General features: G+C 45.3%; 2 protein-coding genes across 2 annotated transcripts in view; one reads left to right on the top strand and one right to left on the bottom strand.

Annotated features, from left to right (window-relative positions):
* Window positions 1–1,623: 1,623 nt before the first annotated feature.
* Window positions 1,624–25,547, bottom strand: Ptcd2 (pentatricopeptide repeat domain 2). Its single transcript, XM_051172477.1, has 10 exons — window positions 25,412–25,547; window positions 24,141–24,233; window positions 20,248–20,377; window positions 16,554–16,671; window positions 13,835–13,913; window positions 13,390–13,481; window positions 12,419–12,532; window positions 9,120–9,194; window positions 3,523–3,636; window positions 1,624–2,358 (listed from the first exon to the last, which is right to left on the bottom strand). The coding sequence occupies exons 1-10, from the start codon at window positions 25,515–25,517 to the stop codon at window positions 2,134–2,136; spliced, it is 1,146 nt and encodes a 381-aa protein (XP_051028434.1). The 5' UTR covers window positions 25,518–25,547; the 3' UTR covers window positions 1,624–2,133.
* Mrps27 (mitochondrial ribosomal protein S27) overlaps window positions 25,542–27,245 on the top strand; it is a 79,994-nt gene continuing 78,290 nt past the window's right edge. The window contains exon 1 of the mRNA XM_051172279.1: window positions 25,542–25,746. Within this exon, the coding sequence (XP_051028236.1) occupies window positions 25,542–25,746 (205 nt within the window). The remainder of the gene's footprint in view (window positions 25,747–27,245) is intronic.

Here is a 27,245-nt window from a genome sequence, read left to right on the forward strand (position 1 = left end):
GCATCCCGACAAGGTCCTATGTTATCATGTGCTCTGGGTCCACAAGGTGTGCAGGATATAAGGGCCTGCTCACCACCCCAGCTCTCTGTCTCTCTCTCTGTGTCCTTATGGCTCATTCAAGCGCTAGCTCCTCTCCTCTTTCCCTCCCCCCAAATAAACCTCCTTAGACCAGATATGTTGGTGGTCTTAGTCATTATCGTAACACCCAGGTTCTATTCCCAGCATCCACATGGCAGCTCACAACTGTCTCCCTGACTTCTCCACATATGCAGGCAAAACATCAATGAACATAAAAAAATATTACCATGTTTTTAGGGACACACTCACCTGTAACACTGAGCATTAGTTACCTTGGCTTAAGACTTTAAAACAGGTATGGTGCTGTTGTTTTACATCAGCAGAGACCAGCTGCCCTCCTCTTAGGGAACGGAGACTAGGAAGGTTGTTATTTATTGTTCACAAAGTTGTGTTTTTTCCTTTTTGTGGTTGTTGTTGTCGTCGTCATTAATAAGTGGTTGTGACCTAACAATCAGAGCCACATTTATTTAAGGCATTTAAATGCTCTGTAAGGAAGGACACAAGGTAAGCTGGGGACAGGACACATGGTTTTATTCTCAACGGTTTGAAGGGAGAGAAACGAAAGCTTCTGCTGTTGTTTACAAAACAGCAGACACGCCAAGGGTATTATTTCCTATGAAGACAGAATTTTTATGCTTGGTGTTTTAAGATGAGGCTGTCTGCTGCTTTACAGAACACAGGCAAAATCCTTTTGCCACCTGTGAGATGGGCTCCTGGGTATTACAAGAGCGGGAAGAAGGCCTCATTTATTCATGTAATTCCTCAACTAGGTGGGGATACTCTAAGTGCCACCTGCTAAGGTGGTGACAAGAGTTAGCACGGTATAGCATGAAGTGCAGCCTCCAAGAAGCAGAAACAGGCATGCAGAAATGTACAGCATACACACAGGCACCAGTGCCTGCTTTACCAAATGAGCAAACCGACAGCCTGCAGCCACCCAGTAAGCCACAGAGTCCTTAGGATTCTGCAACTAGCCTAGGAGGATAGGAGCTGTAGGGAGAGACTCGGGAGGTTTCTCCATCTCCAAACTCTCTGATCCTCTGGACAATTCTTGCCTGAGAAAAACAAAGTGAACAGACTAAATTCTGGATATGGCGTCAGGTACAAGTCTGCAGCAAGCTTGGCCGCTGCTGCTGCTGGGTTCAACATCTGCCCGGGCCTTCAGAACAGGAACAAGGGAGATGGCTCCTGGTCTCTTTTGTAAATGATCACACATGCACAAATCATCCAATGCTGTGTTTCAAACGCTCAGAAATGTGACCTGCTGTCAGGAAAGCTTTACAATAAAGGTAATAATCAAAGTGACAACAATAATGCACACAAAGAAATGTGCACAGCAAACAAAGTGACACACAGGACCAAGGAGTTATGATATTAAATAGAAAACTAAGCATTCCATGTTCTTTATTGGTGTTTTTGGCTTGTCAATGACAAAGGCAATAATCATTTCAAATTTAGTATACTTCCCAGTTATGGAAAGCTAACTTCTAGTTTTGCATACACGCTGAGAAAAGAAACACAATTGCTAAGTCTGCACAGGTTCCTTTTATTTCTTATTTCGGAGAATGATTAACTCTACTGGACCGTGAGTGGAGATGTCCACTCATCCAAGCACACACAGGCAGTGTCATTATGCAGATGGGAAAATGATGGCAGAGATGAGAAAGGGCCTTGGCCGTTTCCCAACATGGTAAGAGGGTTTCAGATGTCCCAAACTCAGTGAGGAGATCACTTGCAAGGCATGTCTCCTGTGGAAGGTCAGTTAAGGTTGGTCAGGCCTCGGGGAACTTCTCCTACGGGTACCTACTGAGAGTCACTCTGCTGGGCTGCGTTAGTGGCTGTGACCCTCACTAGGGCATCTCACACAGGGACAGCTGCCCTTCTGTGTTGCTTCCCTTGCTTGAGCTAGCTCTTCTGATGAGCAAGTCACCACTCAGGGGACTTAGGGAGACCAAGTGTCAGCACAGTGCCACTGAAGATGCCTGGCATCTTGGAGAAGCCAGTGATTCCTGGAGAAGCAGGCGCCTCGAAGCTGCTCCTCCAGGTTGAAGACAGTTACTCAGTCAGCAGGGACCGGCTGAGCGGTTGTAAGGTCCGTCGGCTGACTGTCCTCTTATTTAATAGCAGTGTGTTGGATTTCTTGTCCCGGGGCACATGGCAGAGCAGAGCATCCAAAGTGTAGACAGTGACGTGGCCATTTATGTGCAGTTTCCCATAGATGTCATCAAACCTGGCTGTGAGAGTCGGGCTGTCCTTTAGTTTTTCCCTCACTTTGGTCAGCTGGAGAAAAAGTAATCATTACATCAAAATGACGCCTTCCTATCCTCCAAGAAGCAGAAACAGGCATGTAGAAATGTACAGCGTACACACAGACACCAGGGCACATATGCATGAGCGTCTGTAAGAGCCTCTCCTTTGTAAACCACACACAAAGTTCAGAACTAAAGCCATATGATTTTACCTTGGAAGGGGAACTCCAATAGCATGTGCCTTGCAGTGAGACATAACCAGGGGAGGTCAAATGCCAACAGAAGCAACAAAGTAGGTAAGAGCAGGGGGTGGGCCGGAGGCTTATATATAAGTTTATATGCAGAGGTTTATATGTAGTTCATGGAAAGATGCTTGGAATCTACCCTAAAAGCCAGGGGGATAATGAGAGCTATGGTCTGACTGAGATTTAACAAGTTACACCAAGAATAAATGGGGAGGGGGCAGGAATGTGGAGACAAATCTAGAACCCCCATCTCAGCCCAGGGGAGAAAAAAATGGTGAGTTAGACTGGGAAAAGTCAGGGTAAGATGGAGCTGTGAGTGCACGTGAAGCAGGTATAGTTGGGGTGACAGTGAAGGACTCTGCTAAGCAGCCGCAGGAAAGGGGGCCAATGTCACCTTCCAACCCTGGGTCTTAGGAACATGGTAATGGACACCAATGCTTACTGAGATGGGGAGGAGAGGAAGAGAAGAGGAAGAGGGGGAAAAATCCAGAATTCTATTCTGAAGGTGAAACATGGAGATGGACATGCCAAGGAGCCCACTGGCTACACAGGTTCACGGTATGGAGAAGAGGCAAGACCAGAAGATCAACAGTAGTCACATGTCATGACACTAAGCCTACAAAAATGGACCAGCTTGGAATTAGAATGTGGTGGCCATGCCAAGGAGACCATTGCTCACAGGTCTAAGACAGAGTGAGGTCATTATTCAGAGAAGAGGCACCTACGGAACAGTGCAGGAGGAAAACAACACAGGAGGAAAGGGATCCCTGAGAGTTCCAGGAGCCTTATTACGTCAGGAGGAAACAGTCTATGCATTAAGACATGCCAGTCTTGAAAGCTTGAGGGAGAGACTGCTGTGTCTGGAGAGGCGGTCTCAGGACGGTGACACCAGGTGAGCATCTGAACACGGCTCGTGGGCTTAGTGCCACCTGCAGGGCTGACACACTTACCACTTCCTCTGAGAACGCATGTCTTTTCACAAATTTTGATAAATTTCTGTCAAGAGTGTCCTGTAAGATCTTTATCAGGCTTTCCAACATATTTGACTGGACATGGATTAAAATCTGAATAAAAGAACAGAGAAGACCAAGCTGGTATTTCAATGTTGAGATAAGCCTGAACTGGCAGGGCCCCCCTTTAAAATACTATTTCCTATTTTTTCAGCACAGACATGCCTGTGTTTGTTGTTTGTTTTTTAGGTGCTTTGCATGTACACTCACCAGCCAAAACATACTTTATTATAGCTAATGACATTGCTGTAGCTGGGGCTAGTGAGGTGGTTCACACAACAGAGGCGCCTGACACACAAGCCTGAGTTCGATTCCTGAGTTCCACAAGAAGAAACACACACACACACACACACACACACACACACACACACACACGAAAACAAACACCACAATTTGACAACTTGCGTAACACCTGAGTGGCTGGCTGAAGCCTTAACACTGGTGATTACCAGCTGTGTGACTGAACCAGCTGCAAATTCCACTTTTAACGTCCTCATCTGTTAAATGGGAAAAGAATTCTCAAGTGTCACACTTTGTGTTAATGTTGACATGAAGTGACTACCAGCACACAGGAGGTCCACTCCCTGTGCCCACCTTCTTCTATAATCAAGGGCCACGATGATCAAATCACCCCCTATGTCTGGCTGGAGGAGGACACTGCAGCACACAGGCTGGGCAGGAAGGAGGAAGCCTGCCCACTTACACCTCACCCATTACAGACCCTTCAAGACAGGGTGCCAAAGCAAGCTTTCAAAATGAGCCTGCTAATGACTTCCTGTCAGCCTGGCACACGTAGGACATGGAAAAGCAAGGCTCATTTCCCTTCTAATTATCAGCACTCAATACAACAATTTGAGACACAGAGAAAAAGTTTTAAGAATGAGAATAACTGAGAATTCACCAACCAATGTTAATCACTGTTTATAATTAATGTGCTATCTTCAACATTTATTTTCTGTAAAATTGGATCTTTCCTTTGCCAGTTACTAAATAATCTTGCTTAATATGAGAAATAATTAGAATAAAACCTCATATTGAATAAATGCATAGCAATTAACCATGGAAATATGCTATGTTGTATTATATTGCTTGATGTGTATACATTGAAACAAAAACCTGGTAATTTCTTGGACTTGATGAAATTATTAAGCCAAAAGGAATAAACATTTTTAAAACTCTGGTCCTTATGAGGGGCAGTGTTTCCTCCTCCTTACTGAACTGGCAGTACTGTCTCACTCCCCTCTTTTGTAAAGTCTGTTTGATGGGCTAGCTGATGGGGGTGCAGGGCGTGGAGCTGGCCTGCGCTAGGCCAGGAAAGGTGTGTCCACCTGAGTCATTGCCATGGGGACGCCAATGAGCAAGCACACATGTTAACAGGGATCATATCTCAACAGGAAGTCAGACAGCAGATGGTGGGGGCTGGCTAGGCTTCTTGAACATTCTCATTCTCTCTCTCTCTCTCTCTTATTTATTTATTTATTTATTTATTTATTTTTGAGGCAGGGTTTCTCTCTGTAGCCATGGCTGTCCTTGAACTCTATAGACCAGGCTGGCCTCCAACTCAGGGATCCACCTGCCTCTACGTCCCAAGTGTTGGGACGAACGGTGTGCGCATCATGCCCAGCTTAGAACAACATTCTTACAGGCACCACCTCCCTCCTGAGAGCACAACCACCATGTAGCAGCATGCCCTAGGCAAACAGTTTCACAATGTATATAATGAATTCCCCCACATCCAGCCTCCCACCCCCTCTCCTGTTCCTGTCCCCTCCCTCTGGACTAGTCCCTCTTCCTAATACGCCCCTCCTGATCTCGCACGGGTCTAAAGAATAACCCGCTAAGTTTAATTAGAGAGGCCTGTGCATGGGTTATTTACTAGTGCACAGATGCCTTACAATGGCTACACTCCTGAAGAAAAGGGACCTCCTCCAGACGCCTTTAATTGCCAACTGCCCCTCATAAGGACGGAGCCTCATGTAGGCGCTGCCTCTTAAAGGTCTCCTGCCTCATTCGCACCACACTCAGGGCCCAGCCTCCAACAGACAGACTCCCGAGAGACAAACAAAATCTCAAGGCAAGCAGCTCATCAGGGTGAGGGTTACCTTTGGTCCTGAAGAACTTCACAGCATTAAAACATTCGCCTGTATGAGCAAACTGAGTGGGCAAACTGACTACTTGTCAAGGTAAACTCTGTTCCCAAACGAGTCTCTAGTTAGAGTCATGCCAGATTTCTGGGGAAACGATGAGAATCCAAGTACACTTACAAACGTGCCCCTTACTGGCCTCTGCCGCTTTCAGATAGATATACCTGGGAGTGGAAACTCAGCCTGGATGTTGAGTGGGGCTGCCAAGGAGCCAAGGAGGGTTAAGGGAATGCAGTGTGTAGTGGGTATAGGCTGGGAAAATAAGAAACCAGGACCTCTGGGTCATACAGACAGCAGAAGCAATTCAGATATAAAGAAAATTAAGTTGGGGGAGGATTAGGTAAGTCCAAATTGAAATTCACAGCAGCAAAAGATTTTAATGTAAGACACTGATGTTTAAAATAGATCAAGAAAAAGAAAACTTTCATCTATTTTTGCTAATATTGACTCAACAGGCTCTTTTGTCGGCCTGTTTGTCAGGTTAACAAAGTGTTTAATGATTCCAAGTTGGGAAAAGCTGAGGCCCGTTATGTCAATTTAAAAGGCCTGGCCTAATAAAAGACTCAGAATCTGAAAGCCTCCTCAATGAATGCAAAGTGTCTCTTTCCTGTCATCCCAGAGCACGATGACACAGGCTTATATTGCAGCATGATGGATTTAGATTGGACACTTGGAAGCTTCCCAAGTGGGGATTTTTACAGAATATGACTATTTCATTAAAGTCTCCTAGGAGGGGGTAATCCCTTGACTGCATTCATGCGGAGGATCAAATTTAACATCAATTCAAGGTTCCTTATGTGCAGTCCTTAACTGCAACACGCTGACCCTACCTATGCGCTGGCTGGCTTCCCCTCCACAGCAGAGAACAGGAGCTGCCCTGCAAGGGCACAAGCCCCACGCCCCAGCCCCAGGCGCGACAACTCCACCTGCTCTCAACAGGTCTATTCCCAGCAAAACATTTCCCCATTTTGTAACAGCTGTGAGAGACAGGCATGAGCAGCAATCTAAACCCACAGAATGGGCCACCTGCACCGGTCGTGCTCGCCAGGCCTGCATCTTTGCACCACTGTTCAGTAGTGAGCTCCAGGCATGGATGACAGGCACAGCCTTCCTATGTTCATGGGTCTCCTCTGTCTGGAGACCCTGGGCTTTACCGTCTGCTGTCAGTGTTAAAACCCTGACTCTGCTGCCTACTGAACTATGAGAACTTGGCATTTGCTTGCCCTGGACCACAGAGTAATACTGTTCCAAGAGGATTCTACAACACTAACCAGTAAATCACAAAGCACCTAGCTACCTTAGCTGTAATTAAAATCTGCCTATCTCACGCTCCCCACTGTAGGAAAAGCCACCGGGAATGCCCATACTGTATCCCTTCCCACAGCTAATGCACACTTTTCCTTTAATACTGCAGCCACGTGGCTCGCTTTGGTGTTGGTGGGAGAGTTCCTTCCCAGTCCCAGCGCACCTGCAGGGCACTCTCTAGTTACTCCGGGTAACTCACTACTCACTTTTGGCAGTTACACACCTGGACACAAGAGCTATACTATCTAATGGGACCCAAGAAGACAAAAGCCCCAGCTGTCCCTCTCTTGTGATGATAGAAGAACAGGTATGAAGCAGTTAACCTCGTGCTGGAAGTAGTCAGTGTTCGATACCAGCTGTACGAGATAAGTTAATAAAAGGAGTCTTTTTAAACAAGTCCTAGAATAGGATTCAGGCATAGCTCCAAGCTTCTGAGGAAGCAGTAATCCTTAGAGGTAATAACTTTGAGGTTTCAGAGCAAACGTAGAAAGCTAAGTCAGACACAAAGCCTAAGAGAAGAACCCTGTAGATTGGACCCAGGGACTCAGAGCTGGTAGGAAGAGGTTATCATCAACCGTGGATTCTTTTAACTGAAGCTCTCACCAGAGGCGACCTGGGGGAAAGCTCTGTCCTTCCACCTGCGCCCCTCCAAACTCACAGCCTGGCCTCCAGAATGCCACTCCACAGCTGACTTGTACTAATCACTGTTCTTGCCCTGTGACAGGAGCAAATAAAGGGAGGAGGGCACGGAGGCAGAACAGGTCTGACCATGGCTGCTGAAGCACAAGACACAAGGTTTCCATGTGGATGGACCTGGGTGAGCTCAGACTGGAGCCAGAGCAGATGGCACCTTCAACATGCACCCACACTGACTCGCTTCTGCTATCGAGGCCACAGTCCCACTGCATGGTTGTGGCCTAGTTCATATCACACTGGTGCTTACACATTTCTATTCCACAAAATCGTATTCTCCAGCTTAGCCTCTGTGTTGTTGTAGAGGACCACAAGATCTTGGGAGTTGGGAACCTGAAGGGCTTGAGAGATGGCTCAATGGTTACGAACACTAGTAGTTCTAGCACAGGCTCCAGGATAGCTCAGAACCATCCATCACTCCAGTTCTAGGGGATCTGATGTCCTCTTCTGACTCTATAGGCCCTAGGCATGCATACGGTATACACACACACACACACACACACACACACACACACACACACACACACACACACACACACACACAGGCAGAACACTCACATACATAAATTACATTTTTTAAAAAATGTTGAGAGTTTGTCTTTCAGACTACACAGTGTTTACACACACACACACACACACACACACACACACACACACACACACACTCACACACTCACTCACTCACTAACCAGGCAAGGACTCAAGTGGGGCTGGTTGAGTGGGGTATGTGCAAAGCAGTTCTTGTTTCCATTGGTCCAAAACTCAAAAATTAGGAGTAGTGACAGGGTTTGCTGTGATCTCTGTTACTGAAATGCACCCAATGTTCTGGGAGAAAAATTTCACCTTCAGTTTGAATGTTTCACATGTCTCTGCTGAATGAATGCAGCCCCTGGTAGATCCACACAACAAGGTGGCACAGGAGGCCAGATAAGTCAAAGGGGCAGATGTTCCTGGCAGACTGACAATAACAGGAGTGCAAACAGACACCATCTCCTCAGCGCCTGCTGACTGCACATCAAGCACCCTAGCTTACCAGTCACAAGCACACAATGAGTTAGCTACCACAGGTAGGATGCCATTAGCAGCACACAGGCTTCCCCAAGGCCTGAGGGAAAGAACCTGGTAGGCTCAACCACTCCTTCTAAAGTCTACAGCTTTCTCACATGTACCTCACATGTTCAGTATGTACCTACCATGTAACTGAGTGGATCCATCCACCCCCCCCCCCCCTATTCACACACTCCAGAAGCCATGCAGTGATGACTTCTCTCAAAGGAATGGTTCTTTCCAGAATGGAGCTTGGTAATGAATGACGACGCTGGCCAATCAGGTCATTGCACACAGACAAAAACAGCAGGCATGTTACCACACATCAACTGTAAGGAAAGCACTTACATTTAAGTTAGCACAGGTTATGCTTTCTGGATTCATGATCTGAGAAAAAATGGACATAGCTTTCTCCACCTGGTTCTAGAAGAAAAAACAAAAGTCATACTCCATGCAGCCAGCATTCCAATCTCCTCCAGATCACTTGGATCACATGGGGCCTCGGGGTTTTAAATCAACAACGGAATTTTTTAAATAACCAAATTAAACAAAAAATTATATGAAGTTTTTGGTTTTGTTTAAGAACAAAAACAAAAACCCAGTGACATGGCAGCCTATGATTTAGCAACTCTCTGAATCCAGTTTTTAAGGTGGAGGCATTAAGCAGCATTTTCCCTTCTCCTATTGGAGCCAGCTTTTGGAGGGGGAAAAAAAAGCCACAACATTGAGAAACAGAACACAAACCTCATCATTGGCATAATTAGCGAAGCCTCAAACCACAGGAGAAGTGGGTTGATTGTCAGAATCCTTAGGGATGGAAGCAGGCAAGGCTGAGGAGGAAGCAAGCAGAGGTCCTCCGCGCTATAGAAAGGGGCTCTACATTCTATTTCTAGAAGGCTCTCCTCCAGCACCACCTAAGTTCCACGACCCAGGTGCCTGCCTGCCTGCAGTGACTGGAGTTGAGTTTGGGACAAACGGGCAAATCTGGACGCCTATGAGGCCTGGGTGAGTGGTAGAGCGGGTTCGTGGCTGAGCATCTTTGCAGGAGGCAGCAGAGAAGAGGCTGCAGCCCAACATCCTGTTGCCATAGATGAGGAAGACTAGAGTGGGCATAGGTACACAAGACTGCAGCTTACAATGCGGAGGAAAGCCTGCCTGTCTAGACTAGGAATCGGGGGTCCCTGCTAATGGCTTCTCAAAGAAACGTGTATATTTGACTGATGAGTAATCAAAAGAGAAACAGAATAAGAACTTCATAAAAGACAAGCTTTAAAACTAAAAGAGGGAAAGGACACAGTAAAACAAGGACTGAGAGAACCATTAGCAGAGGAGACTCTAGTACACGTGTTGGTGGACACGGAGGACAGAGCGAGAAACATGAGTAAGTTCACGTCTATCAGGTGCAGGAACAAACTCAGACAGACTTCTCCACAGCAGCGGGATATAAAACAGAAGGCAAGGCTAAAAAACAAATAGAATACCCTCAAGAAAAGCAAGTGCCATCTCAAAATGTTGATTCTTGCCAAAAAAAAAAAAAAAAAAAGTAGGAAAAGTACAAAAATAAAACAATTTAAAATGGCAAGAACTCAGGTAATGTAATTTGTTCAAAGAACTTAAGAGAAGGTAACTGCAGGCAAAGGGCACGAGAACTTGGAAGAACAGCAAGTCACAGCAATGAGCAGCAAGCCAAGCGAGCCACTGGCGGGCCACAACTGTGCAGAAGATGAGTACAGGACTGTGGGATGCTGTGCAGCCGGAAAGGAAGGGGTTACACAGAGGAAACTAAGGGCATGAAGGATTTAAAGCATGGTGTCCATTTCCCCTACTTTATCTCCTCTTTAAAGCTAATAAACTGGGTATATTTAAGGAAAAGCAAACACTACAAAAGGTAACGTATTAACTAAAATTCCACGAAGAAAGAGAAAGCACATTAACTTCACTATTAGTAGCTGTTGTCACAGGAATTAGCCTGAGAACACTTTGGCATAAGCAACAGAGTGGCCTCGGGATGGGGATGGCCGCGATGGTGACCTGAGGCTGTGCTAAGCTGCATTCAAGCAGTGCGTCCACCAACTCTCCGGAGTTCAGACAAAAAGTAAGTCCCCAGCCCAAGGTTCCTCAGGACTTGAGTGCTACTGAGGCGGAGCAGCTGGTAAGGAAATATGGGGCACACAGAAAAGAAAGCCTCCCTCCTGGCTACAGTTTGCCTCGCTGACTGGCACCCAGTTATCCGCACACTGAGCCAACCACTTGCAGAAAAACACTGTACCCCCTTCCAGAAAGATGGCACCGAAGTCACTGTCCTTCCGCTTCATTCATAAATTCGCCAACTTCATCTTAAAAATATCCATGAGAGCAGTAGTATAAGCCAATGTAAATCACACACCAGAAGACACTTTAAGTTATAACACATACAAAGCATCAAATAAAATTCCACCTAAGATCATCTATGTTACATGAATAGAAACAGATAAAGAAAGACCAGTGTCATATTATAAAGCCAAGTTGGAGTTCTGCAACATATAAGAGTACACCTAAACCAAAATGGTTCAGAAACACCAAATAAGATGATTAAACAGGAATTAGAACATGAATGCAAATGTGATAAAAATGAACAGAAACCAAAACAATGGCAGTGTTGGTCTTAGAGCAGGCTGGCGTCAGGCAAGGTGATTAAGTACAGCACGATGCTCGGCTGAAAGATTTACAGATGACAGGAGGCTTTATCTCAGTTCCAACAGGATGATGTGCATGTCACAAGAGCAAAGCTGCAAGAGCTACAAAAGACATGTGCCCCAGATGAGACTTCAGCCATGTCACTCAGGCCCTGGCGGAGTGGAAAGACACGAAACAAGTTCCCCAGACAGACAGGGAAGCTGCTAAGCCAGACGTCATCGTGCCCAGTTGGTGCCTGGCAGGAGTGTATCGTCGTAAGCTGCCGCGTCACCCTTGCAGTTGTAAGTACCTACTGTGGTAGTTGTAAGTAAGAGCTCCCCAGCCTTGTTTTGCCAGCTAGGTGAAAACCTAGCTTGGTTACAATTTTGTATCATAAGCCTTTCATTTTCCACATAGCAAATGTGTTTTCGGCCTTCCAATGTGGGATCTCAGAAGTGGGGCTCTTTAAGATGGCAGGTGTTTCAGCACTGTGGCCTTCACTGAGATCCATCTCAGGAATTTCACCTTTTTTTCTGGGCCTTGGTTGCTTCAGTTGTCAGTGGGGGGATGAGGGATGCTAAGGCTCAACTACGCAACAGCAGATGGAGCTAACTAAAAGGACTGACCCCGGAGTCCTTACTCACCTGACTTTGGAGAGCATTTAAAATGCTCTCTAAGAATACCACACAGGAAGCATGTGTCTTAGCACACATCTCCCTGAGACTGCAGCTCCCTTCCTCGATTCTTCATAAGGTCTTGGCCCACCCATTCTAATAGAAATGCATTCTGGGTCTTCAGCTACAGATACAAACATTATTTATAGGCACAGGTATAGCTGCAAACTGCTGTGGCAAAAAACGAAGTGCTTTCATTATGGGACTTCTTTACAATATAGTTAGGAGGAAAGAAATAAATGAAAAATTAGAACAAAGAAAGCAGTAATGTCCTGCCCACTTCCAATTCATTTCCGCCTCCTCTGCCCCAGGCCTTACCTGATTCAGAGCTAATGCCACTGCAAAACAGGATGCTCTCCTGGAGATAATGTCTCCCTTAATTAGGGCTTCTTCTCTTAAGGTAGTGCAAATTTTAAAAGACTCCGGGCTATTCTGTGAGGAGACGGGATTGCTCAGTCAGTGTCATGAAATGTCAAGTGTAATGTTCAACAGCATTTATTATCTCAGATTTCCTTCTGCAATAATTTCCCAGGGAGCACCTGGAGTCACTTGAAAAATTAAGATTGGAAGACAAGGGAACTATAGCCCTTGGGCTACTTTACAGCTAAGAGTGGTTTACAAAGGTTTACAAAGGCTTATGAAACAAGTCAAGACTATGATAGCAGGGCTTAGGAGATGGCAAAGTGGCTAAGAGCACTGCTGCGCTTGTAGAGGGCCGGGGTTCAATTTCCAGCATCCACATGATGGTTCATAACTATCTGCACCTCTAGCTTTAGGAAGTCAGATACCTTGTTCTGGCTTCCACGGGCACCAGGCATGCATGTGGTGCACAGACATGCATACAGGCGAAACAGCCATACACAGGCAATAAAAGTACTAATTAAAAAAGAATACATAACAGCAATCATATGTGGAGTTGGCCCCAGAAGGATGGAGCGATTTCCAGAGGGCAGTGGAACCTAGAGGAATCTAACACCAAGGGACTCTGAGCTCAGCAGGAACATGTCCCCATGTTTTCACAATTTACATGCTTGTCAAAGAAGGGCGAAAGGTGACTGCTTGTCCCATGATAAAAACATCTGATAAGGCCAACTTGAGTTGTCTAAAAACAAATACGTTTACAAATGTGTGCCAGATGGCAAATAGACTTTAGAGGAGCCCAAGAAAGGAAGGGAGGAAGGGAGGGAGGGAGGGAGGGAGGGAGGGATGGAGGGAGGGCGAGAGGGAAGGAAGGAATCCTGATACTACTCAGTTCCCAGGGCCCTCAGAGTGAAGGGCAACAGCCTTACCAGTTTGTAGCAAATTGCAAAAGCAAGGACATAGGTGTCTTTGCTGAACCTCACGTCTTGGTTTTTCATTTCAATCAACACTTCCAGCGCACCTGCGTGAAGAGTGGCCATCAGCGTTAAAGGCACCGAGGGGCAGTTCCCAAAGCTCTCATTAGTTCAGCACCACCCAGCAGAAAGCAGGCTTTAGCACGATACAAGCCCTTCCTCACAGTTAATCAGCAGTGATCTAAATGCTAAGTTAAATCATCAGGTCAAGCAGGAAGAATGGAAACCAGCTAAGGTTTGAGGTAACTGGGGTGGCTCCATTCAGTCAGGACATACAATGAGATGGTTTCAAACTTAGGCAGTGAGGTGATAGTGGAACTCCTCAACAGGAGGCTAAGGGTCACCCCAGATGCTATCCTAGTACAGTTTTCCCACAACACAGACTGTTCACAATACTTACTTTGATATTTGCCTTTGGTAAATAACATATCCATCAAAATATTGAATGACGTTGAGTCTAGGAAGAAACCTTGTAAATGCTGGCAAAGAGACACAATACAGTTCGGTCAAAAGTTAAAACTCTGAAGTGGATGCTACATACAGCGCACTTTTTTTTTGAGACCAGGTCTCACTAGGTGGCCTTGGCTGTCCTTGTAACTCATTATGTAGATCAGTGGGTGGTCTAAGGCTCAGCAAGATCCTCCTACCTCTGCTACCCCATTGTTGGGGTTAAAGGCATGGGCCACTCTGCAGGGCCTACATCTTACCTCTACAAGCTGCCTTTTGTGGCTTCCTGAATTCTCTGGTAGTCTAGTCCACAGAGGATGTTTTTAAAGCTTAGCTGCTGAACACTGCTATAGCTTTGGGTATGGACACACTGGACAAGAAGCCTGAAAGCTCTCGGTTTCATGCACACTGAAGACTGGGGAGGGTGGCCACCGACCTGGTGCTAACTAGTAATACCAAATGGCTGCAGCAAGCCCATTTCTAAGTGAAGGTGAGAATGTCTCCCAGACTGTAGTCCTCACAAGCAGGTAACAGGGAAGTATTCACTTTTGCAACCAGTGACTAAAGCAGTGGCTCCTAACAATATTTTTAACTTCTATTTATTTTAATAGACACAAACATTGTGTACTTATGATATTTGGTTTTAAAACACACATGCAGCAGAATGGCTATGTCAGGTAACATTTATTGCTTAAGATCTACTTGAGGAACTTAAGATCTATTCTCGTCATAGATTTTAAAGAATGAATGACGTTACTATAACTGTGCTTTCCATCAATTCAAATCTTTTACATCACAGCATTTTGAATGCCATGATGTGACATGATGTTCAAATGTCATTAAGGGTTTTTCTCCTTTGTTCTTCTGTGAGGGCCTCCCGTGTAGATCCTAGATGCTGAGAATATGGAAGGATAAACCAGACAACAAGGTCTGTTCTGAACGCTAGCTGGGTTTTAGTCTAGGAGAGCTTAGGTGTGGGTCGGGGAGACGGTGAACAAGGGAGTCAAAGAAATCAGAAAAATAAAGCCACAGTTTCAGTCACCGTTAGGTGCTATGTACAGAGACCAGTGACACGAACACAGAGACAGCGGAGGAGAAACCTGTCACAGAAGCGAGGTTAGGCCTCAGGCCTCGATTCCTATCCAGCTCCTTCTGTTCTCTGAAGACCTCCGCACACACGGAGTGTCCATGTAAGGTTTAAGACGTTACTAGAATGTAATAATGAGTATGTGTGGACATGGGTGCATATATGTGCTAGCCTGTGTAACTGCCAGAGAACAACCTAGTATATCATTTTTCAGTTGTTCTTACTTTTTTTGTTTTTTTAAACCAGAGTCTCTCATTGGCTTGGAACACACAAGTAGGGTAGCCTGGTTGGCCAATGAACCCCAAGAATTCAGGTCTCCACTTCCCTGGTGTTAAGACTGTAAGTACTTCCTGCCATGCTGGGCTTTTCTAAAATATGGGTTCTGGGGAGCAAACTTGGATTCTTTTCAAGTACTTTTTCCACTGAGTATTTCCCCAGCTCTGTGTGTGTGTGTGTGTGTGTGTGTGTGTGTGTGTGTTTAAAGTAGAAGACAAGATCAAATATTGGAAGTGGCCTTAAACTACCTTTCCTCTACTTCCTAACACATGGTGCCCATCTTCCTGTTGCTTGGTGTTCTTTAGCAACCCCAGTGCTAGGCATGGTAGTACATATACCATGGCGGTAACCGTACCATTCAGGAGGCCCAGGCAGGGGGATTGCAAGCTAGAAGCTAGCCTGGGTCACTACTTATCTCAAAGAAAAAGCCCAGGGTTCCATCAGCACAGAACACACTAACTGAAAAAGAGCAGGAAGCAATGCCAAATCACTTTCCTCTGGAGTTCCTAAGTATACTAAACTGTACATGGGCTCTAGCCTAAATTTACAGGGTCTCCGGCCATAGATAAATTTATAATGTCTCTGATTCACATTAAGGTGAGATGGAAATAATAAATACATCTGCCGAATGGGCTGCTGTGGGAACAGTAATTACATAATAACGATGACATCATCATCATAGAGGGAAAGGGCTGAAGATATAGTATATTCAGTTAGTAAGTAAAAATGTTTTTAAAATCTAGTGTGTGTGTGTGTGTGTGTGTGTGTACATGTGCCATGGTATGTGCATGGAGGGCAGAGGACCACTATGCGGACTAGACTCTCTCCCTCCACATTTACATGGGTTCCACAGATTGAACTCAAGTTGTCAGGCTTGCGTGAAAAGTACCCTTACCCACTGAGTGATCATGCTGGTGTGCAGAATTATGTTTGTTTTTTAGAAAAAGAAAACAGGAATATATGAAAGCACTTTAAAATTTGACCACTTATAAATACAGTCTTTAGTCAAAAATAAAAATCATGAAAATAAGAGAGTGTAGATGCAGGATAGGAAATCCTGAGGCAGGTTACAAGTCCTAGGTTACCGCCCGAATCCAAGGCAGAAACATACCAGGACATCAGCTTCTGCACCATGCTACGCCTCCGAAGACACCGTAAGTCTCCCTGTGAGTCAACTCTAAGGAAGCATTGGAGAAGCAGAGAGCTGATCTGTTCAGCCCAGGAAACAGCATGAAATGAAAAGGACGCCTGTTCTAACAGCACGGACACCGGATCACATTGGCAAGGGAAGGAATTGAAAAACGAAAACCTTGTCTTTGATCAGCTCCACTGCGGAGTCCTCAAGATCCAACTCGTAGCACAGCCGCATGAAAACTGGTCCAAACTTATACTCCCCCAAGGAGAAATTTCTGTTTTCTGCATGGTACCTGCAACCAAGATTATTCTATGAGCAAGAAGATGGGGCAGAGCAGACACAGGAGTGAGTAGACTTCAAGCAGACACACCCAAGTCTGGATCCCCAGCACCCAGGTAACGGTCAGGCTTGCGCACTGGAACTCCAGTGGTGGGGGTGGAGGCAGGAGGATGCTCCTGGACAGGAGCTTACTGGACAGCCAGTGTAGCCAATCACTGAGCTCCAGGTTCAGTGACACCTAGTCTCAAAAACCAAGGTTTAGGGCAAACAAGGAAGATACTTGATTGTGACCTCTAACCACGTGTATGCACCCTCACGTGTACATGTATACACACATGAACATGTATATATACATACACATACACACACGTGTACACACACGGACAGACACAGACATAGTGTGAGTGCACTCTACTAGATGGTGGGAACACAGTAAAGAATAAGGAACTCCCAGTTTAAAAGAAACAGGGATTTGAATAAAATCAGGAATTCCAGAGTTTAGTATACTTGAAACAAAGAAGTTTTGTTACAAGTCAACACACTCTGTGAAATAAAATTAGTAAAATACACGCTGTGATCATCCACTAAATTAAGCATACGCCTGTTAGAGAGCAGCAGGGTCTCCTTCGAAAGGCCCCACCTACAGAAGAAAGGAAAGAGCTGGGAAGTGTTCCCTGCTCTCAGAGGTGGCTTTGTGCCCATCTAGGATGTCACACAACCAACAGGCACAATGTAACTCAACCTCTGCTTTTCTAAGTTCCGGTAAAGGTCTATGTGAGCTATGGCCATTCGGTAAAAAATTAACTGCACTTTTGAAATTTTAAGCCCCGGCGAAAGGCTAATTTTAATGGCAGTGACATCTTACTATAGGGCATAAGTTCTACAGGTGGCCAGTCAGCCATCTGGAACTAACCAGTACACACCTACTTTCTGTAACCAGCCACTGCTGCTGTAGGCCCCTAAGATGGCAATCTGGTGACCGAAGGAGCGCCCCGTGATTACACACAAGTCAGACAGACAGTCACGCTGTAAATGACTTTAAAACACTAGTGCACAGACTTTACTAGAAAACTGTTCATCTTCTGCTGAAACAGCAGAAGGAAGCTGGGGTGTTGTGAGCATACACACCGCCAAGGGCAGTGACGGTAAACACGTGAGCTGCCTTAATGTCACAGTTAATCACTGAGTAAAGACAAGGAAGCATAGTGATTAAGCACGTTTGACTGCTTCCGTGTAATCCAAATCTAGCTCTTCTACTTACAGACTATGTAAGTATGAAAATCAATCACTTGGAGTACCAGTTCCCCATCTGCGGGGTTCTGTGAGGACTGGATAAGGTTTGCTTGGCACATGGCAATTCTTTAACGTTAGCTATTGTAAAATGTGAGTCATCTTCAAAAATCTATAAATACTTCAGTAAATAAGGAACATGTGCCAGATTAAATCAGAGAGCAAAAGTTTCCCATTTGCTATCTACATTCAAAATGAAGTAACACCAATCAAAGGAAGGACCTGAAATCTCCCCAGAAACCAAACTGAAGCAAGGTTAAGAGGAGGGTTATGTCACTCCCATTTGTGGCTCAATAAAGATGACCTTCTGTTTCAGCGCAGGACGTCCCTTCCCAGCTGCGGGCTGTGTGTTCCAGGAAGACAAACGACAGGTTGGTCAGACCATCTTCCAACCTGCCCAGCTGTTCACAAAAGTGGCACACGCGCGCGCGCGCACACACACACACACACACACACACACACACACACACACACACACACCCGCTGGGTTGTGCCATGGGCGTCCCTGAAGAACTATAGTCACATGTGTATGGTGAATATAAAAGCAGAAAGACTCTTCAGCATTTTTATCCTGCTATGTTATTCTTGCAGATACCTGCTGGCTTGAGGGTAATAACACGAAAAATAAGAGGGAAAACAGCCAGAGAGTCTCAGATGACAATGTAAAATTAGTTTTGCTGACATGACCTGCAGGTTTATTGGTAGGCTGGGTCATAGTTTGAACTTGGTTTGTTTCCCAAGGGTCTGTGTATTACAAGTTTATTTCTGTGGCGTCTAACGGGATGTCCTTAGGCCAACTGAACATTGCTCCTTGAAAGGATGAGGTATTCTTCAAGCGGCCCTCACCAGTTCTGCAGGACTTATTATAAACACCCGAGTCTGGTCCCAACCAGCTGTATGGCCTCCTATACTGAGATGTGACTGCATTTTACCAGCAGTGACCAGCAGCACAGTGTGACACAGCCAAGGACCTTCAGGAGAACTGAGTTGATGCCGGTGTCGTGCCCTCCAATGTCCAAAACAGTGAAGCAAGCAAACCTCCTTTCTTCACATGAGATTGTCTCAGGTATTTTGTTGTAGTAATAAAAAACTGACTGATAAACTCTTTGAGCCCAAACAGAAACATGAGTAACTAAGTTTTCTACACTTACTTACCATGACATTAGTTGTGCTGAGGAAAAACTACAAGTAATTTAAATGTCTAACAACAGGGAAAAGTTGATTAAAATACCTAATATATCGTGGAATACTGTAGTGCCACTAAATTATGGCTTCTTAATATATAAATAATAAGACCAGAGTACATTATATTAATGTAGAGAGTACTATCTTGTATACAGAAATAACTATAACTAAAAGGAGCTGTGTGTGGTGACACAGGCCTGTAATTTTAGCACTCAGGAAAGCAAGGCAAGAAAATTGTGCATTCAAGGCCAGTCTGGGATAACATGTATTTGAGGCCACCCTGGGCTATATAGCAAAAACCAAAACCAAACCAAACCAAATCAAACAAAACAAAACAAACAAGTAAGCAAGCAAGCAAACAAACAAAAACCCTACCAAACCCATAAAATATTTGGATAAAAATCTGTGAAAAATACTAAATATTTGCAGATGGGCTTCAAAGATAATTCCATCATTTCCAGTCCTCTCCACACATACCTGCCACCCCAACCATGTAGAAGTGGGGTCCCTTTCCCTACCCCCAACTTTGGTATGGCCAGATAAATTGCTTCAGCTAGGAGAAGCCCAGCTGTCTGTGGTGCTGCCCCAAGGCCTCGCAGTTTCCGGCTTTGTGTGGGCTTGTACTGCTGGCACCAGGCTAATGAACAGGGGGGAACTAGCGGGACCCACGTGGGGGAAGCACAGGAGCATCAGAAATCCAAGGGAAGGCTTCTTGGACTGTCTAGTGCTTCCGTTCTGACAAAGAGATCTCTAGTAATATCCCAACGGCGATGTAGTAGGCAGAAGATGCAGAAGGCGAGGGGCCAGGGGTACCAGGGAGAGAGAGGAAGCAACAGACTAGCCCATCGTGGAAGAGAGGCTCCCGAGTGACTGGTGTACGCGGAGGCGCTAGCGGGTGGGTAACTGGAGGTACTGGCCAGCGTGCTGGTAGTTTATGCGATGCTTTTCTACGCTTGGTCCCTGAGTCAGTCTCGTTAGCAGGGACTAGGGTAAGGTATCTAGAAGTCATCCCTGTAGAGGTGACAGCTTAAGTCTTGGTGGTGGCCGAGACTGCTGTGGGAAGGGCAGAGTGAGGGGTCATGAAGGCCGCTGGGGTTCTCAAGAAATGCCTCACCTGTAAATGACAGTTTTCGCCAGCTCCACGTCTTCCCGGGACTGACACAAGTGAAGCACGTTTTTCAGCTCTTCCTTCAAAATGAGTTTGTTCTGGGTCAGCTTCTCCTCTAAGTTCCTGAAGTAGATTTCTGTAAGGAAACACAGGGTGGTGGCAGTCACTCAGGACGAGTGGGGCGTGGCCTCAGGGAGAGGAAGGCTAGCCACAGCTCACTGCAAAGAGGTACCAAGGGCACCTCTGGTGTCACGGCTTCCCTCACTGGCCAGTGGCTCTAGAGCAGTGGGTGCTGACGATGGTCTGTAGGCACACACCTGCGCAGTAGGGAATTCTGGGCCACGTTCCACCCGAATCTCTGGGAACCGCCAACTGAGGCAGGCAGCAGCGTCCCTGGCATTCTGTGCGTGATACTCAAGCACTGTTAAGTTGGACAACTACTATTCCAGCCCTACTAAATAAAATACAGATGACTTATGAGAAAGCGGAGCCAGACCTCAACCACCAACAGCAAGATAGCGAAAAAGGAATGTACATGGATCTAGCCAGTGCTGAGGAATATTCTGTGTTCCTGCATTCGATTCAGCTTTTCCGCTTTCATCCTCACGGTTTGTCTTTACTATGCTGTAAGAAAAGTGACCACATTAGTATACAATGAGCAGAGAAACTTAAAGAGAGAGAAAACAAAACAAAAACAAAAGCTACCAGCAGCAACAACAACACAGCTCTCTACAACTAAGCCTCTTAAGTGACAGGACCGTTTTCAGGTCATCACTATCTATTCCGGTCCCTTGTTTTTGCACTAACAGGCCGTCTAGAGTAGTGGTTCTGTGGGAACAAACAGCAAAGGGAACGCTGCTTCTGGGGATTACTTTCCTTAACACTGTCCTGAGACGCAACACAGGAAGCAAAAGGCAGGGCTTCTCGGTTCAGGAGTTGTCAAGGAGTACCTTGGGTTTGTTACAGGGCTCAGAGCTTTGAAAGAATGCCACTGATGTACCCTCGCAATGTAAGAGCGAGAGCCGAGTCACACCGCTCTTGGTGTGTAAGGAAGGCCCTTCATGGTTTGTGACTAAGGGACTGGATCTCTCAATCTTTTCTCACCGAACCAGGTGATGGTTATTCAGATGCAAGGACCTGGGCAGACACAGGTCCTGCCACTTACATGCTCAGAGAAGATCCTTGCCTGTGAGACATCATTCCTCCTGCAGAAAGCAAGGACTATGACGGCCACACCTCACGGGATTACATGAACAGGAAGCATCCGGCACGGGGCCTTTTATATAGTAACTACAAGCAAGTAATGGCATCAGCAACCCTGCTTTCAGCCTGTGCCTGTTTGAACTAAACAATTCCACTTTAGAGATCTCTAAGGAATTTCTCATCTAAAAGAGTTCAGAGCAATGTTTTGGTTTTTTTTCATCCTGTACCTGATCATTAAGCAGTTTAGTGCATCTAAAACATTAAAACATGTAAATTAGGACATTAGACTTTCAAGTCTAATGGTTACCATATAGCCATAGTCAGGGCGGCGTGCCTCTCACACAAAGCTATGGCTCCTCCTGTAGAGCTTCAAGTCTCCCCAGGAAGGCAGGTTATACAGGGCTTGCGAATGATATCAATACAGTAGAAAGAGTCCTGTTGTGACATCGCCATAACTTTGAGCAGCAGGACAGATTAAAGAATGTCAATGAGCCGGGCGTGGTGGCGCACGCCTTTAATCCCAGCACTCGGGAGGCAGAGGCAGGCGGATCGCTGTGAGTTCGAGGCCAGCCTGGCCTACAAAGTGAGTCCAGGACAACCAAAGCTACTCAAAGAAACCCTGTCTTGAAGAACCACAAAAAAAAAAAAAAAAAAAAAAAAAAAAAAAAAAAAAAAAAAAGAAAAGAAAAAAGTCAATGAGTGCAGTGATGGAAAAGTCTGTACATAGTGTGGGATGAAACGAATGTCATTGTGGGTTCCTAACAAAACGGTCCCAGGGTTACAAAAATATCAGTCTGACAAGGAAGCAGCCAGGCACTGAATTTTAGATTCTGTTTCAGAATATGTCCCCAGCCGTCACGGCTTTATGAAGACCATGGCAATTAGACATAGCAGACAAGAGCGGGGAGTCCTTCCTAACTGCAAACCTCACATAGCTCAAAAATAACCAAGATCAAAGAGCAAGTCTGGGGGCTGGAGATGGCCGAGCAGTTAGGAGTACTTGTGGCTCTTACAGAGGGCTCAGGTTCAGCGCCCAGGAGCAGGTAACAACTATCTATGACTCCACTTCCAGAGGATCCAACACCTTCTTCTGGTCACTGTGAGCATTGCAAACATACAGCACACAGACACTCATATAGGGGAAGCGCCTACACACAAAAAATAAAAAAATAAATAGGTTGTTAAAAATATATAAAAGAAATAGAACTGGAAAAACCTCAGTGAATCCACATTGAGTGTATTCAAGTGGAGATAGAAGTATTCTCCCGACTTCTAGTGGCATCACACGGTCAGCAGAAGGAGAGGAGGGTGGGATGGGAGGGAGGAAGGGAAGGTGGCCACCAGTATCTGGCAGCCAGAGGAAGGAGAGTTGAGCCTGTATCCTAAGAAGACAATTAATTTCAGTGGGTCACAGAACAAAATGAATAGACATGAACGTGGGAGAAGGATTTGGAAGGGCTGGTAGGGAGGTGGAGGGTGAGAGTGGTCAACAGTGTCAAACAGGAGCTCTTTTAAAAATGAAATAACAAAAGCCAGAAGGAAGTCTTAGATATGCTTATAAAGGAGTTTAAAGTTCTTTTTGTTTATTTTATTTAATTAATTTATTTTAATTAATTAATTAATTTCTTGGTTTTTTGGAGACAGGGTTTCTCTATGTTATCTTGGCTGTCCTGAACTCACTTTATAGGCCTCAAACTCACAGTGATCCCACTGCCTCTACCTCCCAAGTGTTGGGGTTGAAGGTGTGTGCCACCATGCTTGGTGGAGTTTAAAGTTCTGAAAAAAAAAAAAAAAAAAGCAAAACTTACCCATAGGACTGAGGGAATGAACGCAGTAAGACTGCCAAGGTGCTAATGGAACTAAAGCCTAAGGAAAGGTGTCCTTCTGTTTTTAGTGTTCTTTAAAATTTAAAAACATTGTATTTATATGCATATAATTAAACCTCTAAGCACAGGTGCATGCATGTTTCCGCCCGCAAAGACCAGAAGAGGACATCAGATGACTTGAGGGGCAGGTTCAGGGCAGTTGTCAGCCACCCAATGTGGCTCAGGTTCTCTTAAACAGCAGCAAGCACTCTTAAATCCTAAAGTATGTCTCAAAAGTAGAAAACAAAAACAATACAATGACCCTCAAGTGTCAATCAGCCTCAAGAAACACCAATATATTTTTCTAATTTTGATTCTCCTATATACCCTAAACACAGTGGCCTTTTCAAATTAAATCCCAGATTCTACACGGTTAAAAAAAATGCCAAAATGCACTATTACACTATGGTCTCCTTTACCTACAGGTATATCATAAGGGCTGTGTTTCACCAAGGGTTAATCAACATTTGAAAGCCAGTCACCTGGATTCTTGAACTATATAGTGTATATAAATCATCTGCTGCCTTTCCAACTGTATCTCCATCCATCTCCCAATTGATGCTGATGCTGGTCCTCAAATCATATTCTGAGAGGCACAGATCAAGGTAACTGGGCACAGGGCTACTTTCACTATTTCCCTGCGATCCTGGGGGCAGGGAAAGAGAAGAGCTGTAGATTTTAAGTATCAGAGTATGAGATGAAAGGCAGACTAGGAAACTAGGCAAATGTTCACTTTTTCCTCCTATGAGACAAGTTTTGAAAGAATGAATAGCAACAAAGAAAAAATTTCAATGACAAAATAAGAAAATAATTAATAAAATGTAATATTACCTTTGGTGCCGGGGAGATTGTATGCAATGGCCATCTTCTTATGTTGAAACTCTTTTAATTTTACAATGCTATCTGTGAGTAGGTATCTTTTAGCTAAAAATTAGAAAAAGAAGTGAAAATTGGTGCCCCTCCTCCAGCAAATAATCCACCACCAATGAACTCATCTTCACCTAATATATTAAGAAACGATCCATCCAGATAGGTACAAAAATTATAATATTCCTGGTGCAGAGACAAACATCTCCAGTCTATTACTGAAGGCAAGTCTTGGCAAAAGTCTTACACTTGAAAGTAGGAAGTGATTTAACAGAGTGTGAAGACTGGTTGATGAGATGTGGAGGAGAAATGAGCAGATGCTATCTACCAACACGGGCTAGCAACTGCACAGACACCACACACACACACACACACACACACACACACACACACACACACAATTTTCCCTTGATTTGTTTTGGGAGACGCGTGGGACATTTGGGAAAAACTACATCCTGACTTCCAGTTTTGAAACTTCTGAATTGAAGACGGCCTTTCAGATCTGTACTCGCTAGCCTCAGGTCAGAACTCACTGATCACAGCTTAGGAAGTCTGGAATGGTACCCTCCTTCAGCATCGTTGGCTGGGTGCGAGATAAAAACAGATGAGGCTTTAGCCAACGAATCAGCACTGAGTTCAGCTACCATAAAGTAGTAACAAAAATAGCAATTTATGAAAAGGCAGTCTTGTGAAGCTGCCAGACCCGGGTTTTCAGTTCAAATACTCCGTCTGCCAACTCCCTGTGACCTTGGGTAAGTGACAACCTTGTCTGTTTCCTACTCTGAAAATGGAGAAGAGTACCTCTGTCACTGGATGCTGACTCAAGCAAAGGACTTTATATATGTAAAACACACTAAAACGTTATATACTTTTATTGTCACTCAGCAGTCTCACATTTAATATTTTCAGAAAGGCGGTAAGGAATAATTTGAGGCAGGAGGATTTAGGACGTAAAACGCAATGGCTTGGGTTCCCATCTCTTACACTCCATACCAAAACCTTGCGGAAAAGGAAACCCAACGAATGAGGAATGTTCTCAAAAGAGCAACGTGGACCTTTGCGAGTCCAGACCCTAAGTGCCCTTCGCTTTCCAGGCACCAAGTGGAGGCGTTCACAGCGCCCACCAAACCGGGACGCGCACGCGCACAGCTAGAGGAAAAAGAGAGACGCCACTGTGGTCTCACGCCCCCGTCCCTTCCACCCTCCCTCCTTCCACAGCGTGAGGCCGCGGGTACCTCCGAGTGTGCAGCGGCAGCAGGCGGAGCCTGAGCCGGTCACCCCGGGATGCAACGAAGGTCGGGGCGCTCGCAGCCGTTCCAAGGGCCGCAATACTGTAGCCATATTGTACCGGGTCGGACTGCACCAATGGTGGGACTCACGCAGGGGGGAACGCCCAATGTGATCCGTCCACTTCCGGCGGAGGCGGGCTCTGCCTCTGTCCCGTCCTCCTCTGTGCCTGACCCCCCCGGGCCGGCATTCCACTTGGTACGCTCCAAAATGGCGTCCCCCGTGATGCGGTGTGGGGTGCAACTGGCTCGAAGGATCTCAACGTCTCGCCTTTCCCTTGCAGGTTGGTGGCTGCCGCCTTGGAGCGGCAACTCCTTTAGACCTCTCAACACGCTGTTTGTTGAATGAGAGGAGCGATAGGATTTCAAAAAGAGCATAAATGCTTCTGGGATCCGGTTGTTAGAGAAGCCATTTAGGGTTTTGGTAGCATAGGGAAGAAAAAGAAAAAAAACCTCATCCCCATAAATGATAGTACCCGCCAATCCAAAGATTTGGAAAGTAGAGGAAGGCTATGGCATGAGAAGTTTTGCGCATGTCTTGCAGGTTTAATATGTTAAGCTAGTGGGCTTTTGGCTGACCAGGGAAAAACCGAATATGTTCACTCATGGTGGTAGAACAACTTTCTTCCTCCTTATATTTCTTTGGCGGGGCATCAGGCAAAAGTTCTCCTCACTACCTCGTACTTGATGGTCAAGACCCTTGGTCTTCAGCTCATGAAATAATTTTTCAATGTTGGCCTCACTATCTGAAGAGCTTAGTCACAACTTCTGCCTGACGTTTCTTTTTTCTTTTCTTTCTTTCTTTCTTTCTTTTTTTTTCAGTTTTCCACGTGTAGGTAAACAAGGGGAGCACATTGATGTCTTAAGTTGAAGCACACATCACTCAAAAGCGTTTTAGAAAGCCTGATGATGAAAACGTGTTTTTGTTTTTGTTTTGTCTTGATTTTCGAGACAGGGTTTCTCTGTGTAACAGCTCTGGCACTCCTGGAAGTCTCTCTCTGTAGACCAGGCTGGCCTCGAACTCAAAGAGATCCTCCTGCCTCTGCTGTATTTACAAAAACCAAGGCTGCAATGGTTACAACCTCATAATCCTTGAAGATGTGCCAGATTAAAGGAGTTAAATGTGCTAACCACACTTGGATGTTTCCAATGCTACTTATCTCCTCCTTTCAGTCAACGTCCTTGAACAGTTAAAACAAAAACAGTGCACACTGGCTCACATGGCTTAATGTACAGCCATTAAGAAACTTCTAGTTGGCCTCCAGAGTTTTCTGTAGATAAAGTGAGCTACCTGGTGAGAATGTTCCATAGCGCACATTTGGCAAATTGGTATGAACAGTACTTGTTTGGCCCTAAAGTAAGAGTGCTCTGTAGAGCTACTAAGCATATTTAATTATGATTGCTAGTAAATTCTTTGAAGTCCAATAAGACCCAATAAGAGAGAGTATATTGGTGGCTTATAGTGTCTGAGGCCAACCATTCTACCAAGCGAATGGAAATTACATAGAGCAACTTGAGAGAACCTTTAATTTAACAGTTTGGTTTCACTTTAAACTGGTAAACTTATGGAAAGCTGCACCTGGGCTAGTCTAACACGGTAGTTGCTAGTACGCGTAGCTGTTTAAGTTGAAGGCAAATACAACTAAAAATCAAGTTTCTTAGTGGTGGTAGGTGTTTTAAGGGCTCAGTGGATCTGTGTAGCTGGTGGCTTTTGTCCTGGATAACTTAGAATAGAGTGTTTTCATCACTACAGAGAGCCTCATTGGACAAACATTGCATTAGG

This window comes from Acomys russatus, chromosome 30 (genome assembly GCF_903995435.1).
Source record: "Acomys russatus chromosome 30, mAcoRus1.1, whole genome shotgun sequence".
In the NCBI taxonomy this organism is placed as follows: domain Eukaryota; kingdom Metazoa; phylum Chordata; class Mammalia; order Rodentia; family Muridae; genus Acomys; species Acomys russatus.